This window comes from Mobula hypostoma, chromosome 6, assembly GCF_963921235.1.
Source record: "Mobula hypostoma chromosome 6, sMobHyp1.1, whole genome shotgun sequence".
Lineage (NCBI taxonomy): Eukaryota > Metazoa > Chordata > Chondrichthyes > Myliobatiformes > Myliobatidae > Mobula > Mobula hypostoma.
In genome coordinates, this window is record NC_086102.1 from 128,008,503 (window position 1) to 128,020,938 (window position 12,436).

Sequence of the window (12,436 nt, forward strand, 5' to 3'; positions counted from 1 at the left end):
CACCCAGTTCTTGAGGAAAGGGAGATAAATGTGTACAATTAGTGGCAAATAATAAATAGCAACAAGATAAATTGTAATATTAAGCATAATTTGATTGGGAAGTCCTTCCATCAATATCAGCTATTTAAAACATTTGCCATTTTCTTGGGACTATTTTTAGCACTCTACTTCAGCATTCATTTTGGTCTCACCTCCTTTTTGAAGTTCAGGAAGTAGTTAGTTTGATCGATCAGGAAGATCTCCAGTGCTGACCTTCTCAAGTTGTAACGACGAAGGTGAATCTCACGCAGTTGAGAGAGAGGCCACTTAAAATCATAGCCTATTCCTAAGAAGCAAAAATATCCACAAATTTCAACTTTATACTTTCACTCAGCAGCTTTAGCTATATGTTTTACAAATATTAGCAAGATAAATAATGATGAAATGTCACCAACTCCCCTTTTCAAACATTTAATTCTACATTATAACAGCTAGCTTTATAAAGGCATTTCTATATGATCTATTGTTAATAAAGTTATATTCTCAGAAAGCACTAGTCATACCACTATCAGGTCCACCCTCAGTCACTCCTGCTCCAAGGAATGTGATTTCAGCCTATCTAGTGTCTCCTCATGACTGAAATATCCTTCCCAAGCATCATGATGGTGACGCTACGTCGCACTCTCACCTGTGCAATCACATCCTTCTAATAGTAGAGCAACCAAAACAGCTTACAGTATTCCAGCTGTGGCCTAAGCAATATTTCATAAAGGTGGTTTATAAAGTTGTACCAAGGCATCCCTACTCTTTTACTCTCTGCTCTGGCTAATGAAGACAAATATCCTGTATGTCTCATTCACTATATTATCTATGTATACTGCCACCTTTAGGGAACTTTGAACTTGTTCACTTTGTTCCTCAATATCAAGGATCAACTTTATTGGCCATATACATTTACATGTACAGTGGATTCCAGTTAATTCAGACATACCCGGACCAGTACCTTTTGGCCCAATTAAGCAACTGGTACAATTAGCTCAAGTTTCATGAAATAGTTTAAAAAGGTATAACAAAGACAAACTACTGTTTAACTGAATAACAACTTAAGTATTTAAATGAAATACAAAACAAATCAAAAGACTGCTAATACTTCTACAGTACTATAAAACTGTGTATTAGTTCCTAATAGTTATCGATGGAGGAATTCATCCAATGTAGTTGTATGCTGCTGTGTTCTTTTCATTGACTGTAAATGAACAAAATCAGCACAGACACCTAGTGCGAGCAATGGAGGCAATGAACTGCCTTCATTGAATGCTTTTGATGATTGCATCCTCCAAATCTTCATTTTCACTGTAACATTCAAGATGATTGTTGATACCTCCAAATTCTTTGAAGTTCCTAACTTGAAGCTGTGAAATCGTTTCATTTTCTCTCCGGGCTGTTTCTGACAACTCCAAGCCTGAATGCTTGAAACCGTGGTCAGCGAACAGTTCAAAATTGTCTTACTGCTTATTTCTATCAGTGACACACACATAACTGACTCTATTTAAAAATTGTTCACTTTAAGTATGGTGTAGATTCTAATGGCCACACAAGTGCACGTGAGATTGATGCTACTTAGACTTTGGCAAGTCGCCTGTCTCAATTAAGTGGCATAGTGTCCCAAATAAACAAAGAGAAAGTTATGTTCTCAAATAGTTTTTGTTCAAGCAGCTGCCCCGAATAACCGATGACCCAAATAACCAGAATCCACTGCATTAGGAATTTGCTATGTGTGTTGGTCAAGGCTCAACATACAGCAAAAAACAACATTCAACAATTATAAAGGATAAAGAATTATGTAAAAAATAAAGTTAGAGGTTAAAGTACAGATATGGAATAAATGTACATAAATACAACATGTATTTACAATGCAAACAGCATTATAAAAAGGCAGTTTAAAGTGTTCACATTGCAGTCATGGGGTTAATATAGGGCCCAACCATTCGTGGTGTTTTGACCTCCAAAATGCAGCATTTCACACAGATTAAATTCCAACTGCAAAAGTTACTGGCTGATCAATATCATCCTATAGCCCAAGATTCCCCTCCTCAATATCATAATATCATCAACAACAACCAATTTTCATGTCATCGGCAAACACTAATCGTACCTCCTACAGTCACAGCTAAGTTGTTAATGTGCTTAACAAAGACTGAGGATCGCAACATCAAACCCTCTGGTGCTCTACTGGTCAAGGACTTCCAACACAAAGTGCCTCATTACCTTCTCTCTCCTACCACAAGGAAAAGTTGCTAGCACAAACCAATCAAAATAAAATGCTTCACTGCATCCAATCCTAGACTCTTTTAGAAAAGTTACAAAGTTCCTAATATACTTGGAGGAAAAAGATGCTGGGACATTTCAGGGATCAGTGATTCCAGCTAAAAATATATTCCAGAGAAACTGGAGATATTCTCCTTGGAGTACAGCGATTGAAAGAATATTTGTTGGAAATGTACAAGATCATAACTAGTTAACTGTTGCATGAAAACCTGGTATTGATACTGATAGGAATAGCTCCCACCATTCTTTGTAATAGGAGGTGGAGCTAAATAGTTATGGTGCCCAACGGTGACTCTCCCTTGCTTGCATCTAAGAAAACAATTCTATTTCCATCTTTAATATTTCTATTTTTCTGTTTCAGGGTTCTTTTGAAGACCTTGACCTGGAGTTACACGCTGACTTCGGTTCTTTGCAGGAATGGGACCTGCTCTCAGTGTTCCACAATTGGCCGCCAGTCGGCATGCCAAAGGCTTGGCCTAAGATTTCTGCACGGATTCAGAAGCCTGGGATCTCGAGGAACTGGAGACGGGCGGATCAAGGGTCGGTGTCGCCACAGGAGACCCGTGTGTCATTGGGGGAGTCAGAACATCTGCTGTGTGCCTAGGGACCCAGGACCCTTGCAATCTTCAGGCACAGTCAATGTTCCCTCTAATTTTTAGTAGTCAGTGTGCGCAAAAATCTTATGTTGTGCAAATTTTTTTCCTGTGACAAAAGTATGTGCACACTGAATGCACACATGGCACAGTTTATGTAGGTTTACAAAATATTTGACATATAACTGCACAGAGTAACAACAAAACAACATACATATTTAAGTCACTCAGTTATTTTTTCCTCTCTCCTGTCTTTGGCATTTACGCATTCTTTGTAAACTCCATCTAGACTAATAGAACTTCCATCCAATTGATAGCTTTTGATTCTCATTAATATACCCAAATGACATTCACCTAAACAGCTTCTCAGCTTGTTTCTGAGTTGATTCATTAGGCTAAAACCTCACTCACAGTCCGCACTAGACACAAGAAAGGTTTCCCCAGTGTCCATCAACTATGCAAGGTCGCAAAACTGTTCATTTTGAAGTACAAATGCCACCATTTGAGCAAAGTTTGAAATCGGTTTGGATTTAATTTTTTCTTGCACGGAAAATTTGAAATCATTAAACTGTCTAACTATTACAATATTTTCAGCTAGAAAATCATGATATTTTAGATATAAGGCATTAACTTATTCATCGCCAAATGTGAAGTCACAATCTGCAATTGCGGAGAAATCAAAAAGCTGACCATTCTTGTACCTCAACTTTGATCTTCTCTGGGTTTGATCGTCTTCGCTCTAGCTCATCTGCACTCAACTGCAACATGCGTAGCACTCCTATAAAGGGTAATGACGGGTTCTGTTGCCTGAGCTTTTGTACACCGTCAAAATGCGATTTACTTGCCAAATGACGTTTCAAAAAGTTAAGTTTCCAAATATCATCCCACTTCTTTCCACTAGCAAATTCTCCAGCAACTTTCGTATCATGACAATACAAACAGATAACTCCAGTTTCCGAATCATACATAAATATTTCTCGTAGCTGAACGTTCATGACCTCATGAGCTTTTGGTGTAGCAGTTTCTACTATTTTGTTAAGCCATTCAACTTTAAACAAATTTACAGTTCTTTTGCACTTCACGCCCTTCGCTTCTTTTGAATTCGACATAGTGAATCAATATTTTTTTCCAATAAAAACTTAGTAAGCTATCTACAGGATTTGAAACAGACCTTTATAAACTTTACGATATGAACACTGTCCGCCAAATATGGCTGCTGCCATGATGCAGCTGTACAAACCGGAACAGGAAAGGTGAGGTAAATTAGTGACGCGCATTGTGGTATTTGAAAAACCGACTAACTAGTTAACAGAAACAGTCAGCTAAAAGATTATTTTCAATAATTATTAATTACATTATTTTAAGTAACTAACCTTTTATGTGCACATTAATTTCCTTTGTGCGCTGGTTGAAAAACGCGTGCACGCAGACACGTGCACAGCTTAGAGGGATCTATGGGCACAGTGCTCGAAAAAAGCAACGTAATGGACTTTTAACATCATAAACCAGCGAGTTGATTGTTATGTCTCCCCGCTCGTTGGAAAATGGAGTCACTTCTTTCTCCCTTATTAGGAGAGAGAGAGAGCCTGCAGCATGTCGAATTATCGGGTGAACAATGTAGTCTTTGGGGTAACTGCAAGTCTGTGTCTTTGCTGTTGCTTTGCTCATGCTTGAGTGCTGGTAGTGGGTGCGCTTTATTTTTGCTGGTGGGGGAAGGGGGATTGTTGCTCACTGCTACTTACACGTGGGAGGGAGGGGAGCTGGGGGGGGACTTTGGGGTTCTAACATTTAACTGTCATTCATTCTTCCAGGCAACTCCTCTGTTTTTGTGGATGCTTGCAAAGAAAAAGCATTTCAGGATGTATATTGTATACATTTCTCCGACATTAAATTGTACCTTTGTACCTTTGAACCTTTAACAGAGGATCGTGAAAGACCAGGAGACACAGATTTGCAATGGGACAAAGGAGATATAAAGAAAAACCTTTTTACTCAGTGTTATAATCTGGGACTTTGCCTGCAGTGATTGAACCAAAGTTAATCAGGCCTTGGAAAAGGGAATTCAATATGCATAACAAAAAATGCATTATAAGACCATACTGTTGAGAAAGTCTAGGTAATGGGGCTAAGTGCTGGAAAAAATCCCAGTGTGTCCAATGACAATTCTAGTAAATACATTGCTACACTAAATCTGTTAACTCTATCTGGACAATAGATATTAGTTTCCAACCAAACAGCTTCAGTACTCTGCGTCCATCCTCAATCACATCCATGTCAACAGCATAATATCCAGTTATTACACCAGTCACAAGATGAACATTATTTTCACAAGAGACTACATGATTTTCAACCAAACCCCAAACAGCTTCCCTTTAAAATACAAAATGAAATGTTCCAAGATTTTAACACACATTATTTATTGCCCCGAGTGAGCTCTTTGGCTTTATTAACTTAATTTCAAGATGGTTTGTTTGGAATTTTGCCTTCAACCATTCATTTTTTAAGTGTTTAATATCATGCTTTTTCCTTTTTTTTTAAACAACTTCCCAACTTTTTACAGCCAGTTGGCAAGTGATCTTCAGAGCACCACTGGACAACTTGTAAGTCACATGCTTGTCAGGAAGAACCCATCTGCTTTTACCATGTTTAACCCTTAAATTCTTAACAGCATCACTACTTACCATCACTTCTCCTGGCACATTGGAAGAACTGCAGGCAAAACATTAATCACCCAAAATATCTCAAGAACTGTACCTCTCCCATCGTGAATCTCAAGCAGAGGAAGAGTTGCACAGTAAGAATTAAGTTTTTTCTTATTGTGATTTTCTTCTAATTCAAGTACATTAAAGGAAGCTTTTTTAAGATCTGGCTCACCTCAACAGGGATAGAAATTCTGCAACCTCTTACCAACATTTGAGAAGGTGTTCAAAACTTCTTTCTTCAATTGCTGCAATCCTTTTGGTGAAAGGACTCTCACAAGGTTGTTGGGTACCAAGATTATATATATGAGTGATACAGCACAGAAATAGGCCCTTCAGCCCAACTGGACCATACTGACTAAGCTGTCAATCCTTGTCTGCATTTGATCCATATCCCTCTACCTAAGCTTAGGTCTGTACTAAGTACCTTTTAAATATGACCTTTTGTGTTCATCGTCAAAACAAAATATCGATAAAGTTTTTAAAAATGTCAATGCAAAATATCCACCGGTGTAAGTACTAAAAAGATGTAAATAATACACATCGTATTTCCCTCTAAGTGATGTTGGTATTCCTGTGCACTTGCTGGCTTTCTGAGAAAGATTCAGAGAGGATTTACAAGAATGATTCCAGGAAAGAAAGGGTTACCATATGAGGAACGTCTGGCAGTTCTTGGGCTGTATTCCCTGGAATTCAGGAGAATGAGGGGGGATCTCATAGAAACATTCCGAATGTTAAAAGGCCTGAACAGATTAGATATGGCAAAGTTATTTCCCATGGTAGGGGATTCCAAGACAAGAGGGCACGACTTCAGGATTGAAGGACGTCTTTTCAGAACTGAGATGTAGAGAAATTACTTTAGTCAGAGCGTGGTAAATCTATGGAATTTGTTGCCACAGGCGGCTGTGGAGGCCAAGTCATTGGGTGTATTTAAAGCAGAGATAGATAGGTTCTTGATTAGCCAAGTCATCAAAGGGTATGGGGTGAAAGCAGGGGAGTGGAGATGACTGGAAGAATTGGATCAGCCCATGATTGAATGGCAGAGCAGAATTGATGGGCGGAATGGCCTACTTCTGCTCCTATATCTTATGGTCTTATGCTCTTTATGCTTCTTGGTAATAGAGATTACTGATTTAGGAATTGCTATCAAGTTGCTTAGGCAAGTCGAGAAAGTGCATTATGAAGAGGGTGCATACTACAGCTACCGTACACCAGTGACGGATGGAATCACTGTTTAGGATGGTGGATGTATTACCCATTAAACAGGCTGATTTGTCCTGGACTGTGTCAAGCTCTGAAAGTTGTTGGAGTTGCAATGATTAAACTAAATGAAGAATATTCAGTCATGACTCTGATTTTTGCTTTGCAAATGGTAGAAATGCTCCAGAATTTCAAGGGAGAATATTTGCTGCAAGATACCCAGATGGTGATCTGCACTTGTTACCATGGTATTTATGTGGCAGGAACAGGTCCAACATCTGTTCAATGGTGACTCTAGAATGTTAGTCGTGGGGAATTCCATGCTGGCGATGAATCTGAATGTGAACATCAAATTGTTATGTGCCCTTTTGTTAGGGATGCTAATTCACTGTAATACCACCATCAAGAATGCTTACCGTGCCAACCCATGCCCACACTTTGGAAAGTTTGATCACCTGGCTGTACTTCTACTCCTGGCATATAGGCAGAGATTAAAGACCATAGCACCAGTGGAGAGGACCAAGAAAGTATGATCAAGGGAAGTGGAGGAGCGTTTACAGGCCAGTTTTCAGTCAATTGATGAGACAATATTCAGGAATTCATCTTTGTGACTGAATGAATATGCCACAGTTGTCACCAACTTCATCAACACCTGGGTGGGTGAGTGTGTGCCTTCAAGAGCATACCAGACAAACCCAAATCAAAAGCCATGGATGAATCAGAAGATTTGTAGTCTGCTGAGGGCTAGATCTGTGGCATTCAAGATTGGTGAATTAGAACTATACAAGAAGTCCAGGTATGACCTACGGAAGGCTATCTTAAGAGTGAGAAACAATTCCAGTTGAGGCTAGAGATGGAATCGGATGTACATGAGCTCTGGTAAGGTCTGTAGGCCATTACCTCATACAAAGCAAAACCTAATATCGTGAATGGCTATGATGCTTCACTCATTGATGCACACAGCACCTTTTATGCACGCTTTGAAACGGAGACTACACCGATGTGAATCTCTGCAGCACCTGGTGACCCTGTGATCTGTGTCTCAGAGGCCGATGTCAGAGCATCTTTCAAGATGGTGAACCTTTGCAAGGCATCAGGCCCTGATGGTGACCTGGTAGGGCTCTGAAAACCTGTGCCAATCAACTGTGGAATCGTTCAAGGACATTTCAATCTCTCACTGCTACAATCAGAGGATCTAAAAGGGTGACAATCATACCAGTGCTCAAGAAGAGCAGAGTGACTTCCGGGGTCGAGTATGGAGTGAATCAGTGCGTGTGAGTGTGGCTCCCGATTTTTATTGAAAATCTTCCTATTTATCTTTGCCGTATGCTCGAGATAACTGAATATTTACCATTGTGAACAACGTGGGACATAGCTGGACATTGAAATGGCAAGTAGAATGTACCTTCGAAGTAAAACTGGGGAAAAAGATAGCGAAGCCTCGAGCAAGAAGGCGGATGTTACAGTAATGGCGCCGTTGCACGCTGCTGGAGCTGGACCCGGACCTGCGCTGCCCGATGACTTGGAGAGGCTTAGTTTAGTACTTATTACTGACATGACGCAAGCGGTGCATTCTGCCCTAAAAAGAGAACTTGAAGATGCTTTATCACCAGTGAATGCTACCATGGAACAAATTATGTCTTCTTACGAGTCACACGACGAACGCATTCGTGGGGTTGAAGACGGCCTGAATGATTACAGTGACCGACTGGTGAGCGCCGAAGCCGCCATTGCAGCATTGCAGAGCGAAAATGCGTTTCTGAAGGGAAAGCTTGATGACCTCGAAAATCAATCGCGGAGATCCAATTTGAGAGTAGTCGGCATTCCTGAAAATTTGGAAGGTTCGGACCCTGTTAAATTTATGACCAAGTTTTTTGACGAAGTGCTGGGGACAAATTTTTTCCCAAGTCCTCTCCTACTTTCGCGTGCTCACCGAGTTGGACGTAAACCATCCGGTGCCTCTGGAGCCAAGCAAACGAGACCAAGAACGTTCCTGGTTTGCTTTCACTCCTTTCAAGATAAGCAACGCATCATCAATAGACGGAAGCAGGAGCTGTATTTCCGTGGACACCACGTGTTTTTTTTGTGAAGATTTTAGTGCGGAGCTGGGGAGAAAACGAGCAGCTTTCAAGGAGGTGAAATCCCTGCTTTACGGGAAAGGGGTCAGGTTTGGCCTCTTGTATCCTGCCCAGCTCCGGGTCGTGCATGAAGGTGAAAAGCATTATTTCAATACACCAGAGGCGGCCACAGAGTTTTACCATTCGCGCTGGGGAGAAGAAGAACGAGAAGAGCAATGACTTTTTTTTTTAGGTTATTCATGCAGCATGGAAGGAGCCTCATGCCGAGGCAAACTGTTAATTTTCACAATCCACTTCTTTGTTCATTTTTTCCAGTTTAATTTGTGGAACGTGATCGGGTCGAACTGCTATGCTGCCGAAACCGATTAACAAAAACTTTCAACCAGCAAAATGTAAATATTTGGGATTTGTATCTCGGGCTTTTAAGTTGCCCAGTGGTCTTTTTTTTGTTTTTAATGCTTAGCTTGACCTGTGTTATCTTTAGCCTATATGTTATATTAAAGGTAGTATAAGTGATAGGATATATTTAAGGAGAGGAGCCACCCTAGATTAGATTGAAAGTTGGGTTGTATGGGGAACGCCTTGGAAGTTTTTTGTTGGGTACTGCCTGCGATCATCCTCAATTGGGGAGGTAGATCTAGGTTTCGGGGGTTAATTGGGTTTTTTTTGCTGTTTGTGTAAAGGGGTGGGGGGAGTGTTTTGGGGGATTATCATGGCAGTTTATTCCTTTGTGTGTTACGGATTGATCAGACTTTCTTTTCATTGTGCGTTATTCTGTGCAATTTATGCCCTCGCACTGTTTTGGATTGTAGGCCCTGTGTGTCTTTTGATATGGTTAACGTGAGTGCTGCTGACGGAGGCCACCCTGTGAGGTTTATTTCTTGGAATGTAAAGGGGCTCAATGGTCCGGTTAAAAGAGCTAAAGTTTTCTCTCATCTGAAACAATTAAAAGCAGATATACTATTTCTACAAGAGACACATTTAAGAGTGGAGGACCATAATAGACTTCGTAAAGCATGGATTAGTCAGGTTTTTCATTCCAGATTTAATAGTAGGTCCAGAGGGGTGGCAATATTAATCACCAAAAGAATGCAGTTCACATCATCTGATGTAATCAGTGACCCTAATGGTCGCTTTATTATAAGTCTCTGGCTCTCTCTTTCAGATACCAGTTATTTTGGTAAATGTTTATGCTCCTAATTGGGACGATGTCCAATTTGCAAATAAGGTTTTGTCATTAATACCTAACCTAAATACACATAAGCTAATCTTTTCCGGAGATTTGAACTGTGCTATTGACCCACTGTTTGATAGGTCTTGCCCTAGGGGAACATTTTCTGGCATGGCAAAGGCCTTCTCGATGTTTATGCAACAAAATAGTCATATGGATCCTTGGAGATTTTTGAATCCATCAGTTAGGCAATTCTCTTTCTTCTCTCATGTTCACCACTCCTATTCCAGGCTGGACTATTTCTTTATAGATAACTCCTTGATACCAATGATTAGACAAATTGAATACACTGCTATAGTTATATCTGATCACTCGCCCGTGAAACTGGACCTATGTTTTCCTTTAAACGTTAGGGAAAGGCCTCTGTGGAGACTTAACCCCCTTTTGCTTTCTAATGAGAAATTTTGTAGTTATATATCGGCTAACATTGACACATTCTTCGAGACTAACAAAACTGAGTCGGTATCGTACTCTTTACTTTGGGAAACTTTAAAAGCTTACTTGAGGGGTCAAATAATATCTTGTACTTCACATGCCAATAAAGAGCATAGGAAGGAAATGCAAGTGTTATTGCAATCTATTTTGGACCTGGATAGAAAATATTCTGGGGCACCCACTGCGGAATTATATAAAAGCTGGGTTGATTTGCAAGCGAAGTTTAATCTTCTATCTACAAACCTATCAGAACAATTAATTCTTAAGACACGTGGCCTCTATTATGAATATGGTGACAAGGCGAGCCGGCTTATGGCTCATCAGTTGAAACGTCAAGCTGCATCACGACTTATTCCCCAGATAAGACACGCACCAGAACTTGACAAGCAATCCAAAAGAGATTAATAACATCTTTGCAACTTTTTATTCCTCTCTGTATGCCTCAGAGTTCCCCTCAGATAAAACAAATATGGAATGTTTTTTAGATAATTTGGAAATACCAACTCTTGAACCAGAGGAAGTGGAGAACCTAGATCGGGCTCTTGGGCAGGAAGAGATTAATAATGCCATTACGGCTATGCAGAGTGGTAAGTCCCCAGGTCCTGATGGTTATCTAATAGAATTTTATAAGAAATTTAAGGATAAGCTTATACCGGTCCTTCTAGAAGTGTTTCAGGAATCTTTGGAGAACGGCTCGTCACCCCCTTCTCTTTCACAGGCAGCTATTTCACTACTTCTTAAAAAGGACAAGGACCCGACTCAATGTGGATCATATCGCCCCATCTCACTTTTGAATGTAGATGTGAAAATTTTGGCTAAAGTGCTTGCATGTCATTTAGAACGTCCCCTTCCCAAGATAATTTCAGATGATCAAACAGGTTTTATTAAAAATCGCGATTCTTTTTTTAATATCCGTCGACTGGCTGGTGTGGTTTATTCACCCAGTGATTCTCCAAGTCCAGAGGTTGTTATCTCCTTGGACACGGAGAAGGCATTTGATAGAGTGGAATGGGTATACTTGTTTAGTGTTTTGGAGAAATTTGGATTTGGCAGAATATTTATAAGCTTGGGTTAAGCTATTATACCACTCGCCTTTAGCATGTATACAGACAAATTATTTTCGATCTATTTCCCATTAACACGTGGCACTCGCCAAGGCTGCCCATTGTCCCCTCTTCTTTTTGCAATTGAGCCTCTTTCTATTGCACTTAAGTCAATTACATTATTTCAAGGTGTTAGAAGAGGGGACATGGAACACCGTGTTTCCCTATATGCTGATGACCTCTTACTTTATGTTAGCGACCCTGTAGGTAGTAGTCCTGCTATTGTGTCATTATTAGGTCAATTTGGAGCCTTCTCTGGCTATAAACTGAACTTTCAAAAAAGCAAATGCTTTCTCATTAATAACTTGGCCCTACAGATCTGACAGGAATCCTTGCCTTTTCCTTTATCTCAAGATGGTTTTGTATACCTAGGAATACATATTACTCACTCTTTTATATCTCTGTTTGCAGCTAACTACAGGCCTCAGGTTAGCCAAATGAAGGCTGATTTCGAGAGATGGCGCAGTTTACCCCTTACTATAGCTGGGAGAATTCAATCAGTGAAAATGACTATACTTCCTAGATTTCTCTATTTGTTTCAGCGTTTGCCAGTTTTCTTATCTAAGTTATTTTTTAAATCAGTCCACCAAGCTATAACCTCCTTTATTTGGGAAAATAAGGTCCCAAGGGTTAATAAGCACACTCTCCAAAGAGGTCATGACGTAGGTGGAATGGGTCTTCCCAGCTTTATTCATTATTACTGGGCATCGAACATTCAAAAAGAATTATTTTGGCTTCACCGGCCAGATATAATCTGGTGCCTGCTTGAGTCACGGTCTTGCCACTCCTT

General features: G+C 40.1%; 1 protein-coding gene across 3 annotated transcripts in view; it reads right to left on the minus strand.

Moving 5' to 3' along the window:
* Positions 1-12,436, minus strand: part of nbeal1 (neurobeachin-like 1) — a 283,397-nt gene that overhangs the window by 62,186 nt on the left and 208,775 nt on the right. For all 3 annotated transcript variants that reach the window (XM_063051669.1, XM_063051668.1, XM_063051667.1), the window contains one exon: positions 192-325. In XM_063051669.1, the coding sequence (XP_062907739.1) occupies positions 192-325 (134 nt within the window). The remainder of the gene's footprint in view (positions 1-191; positions 326-12,436) is intronic.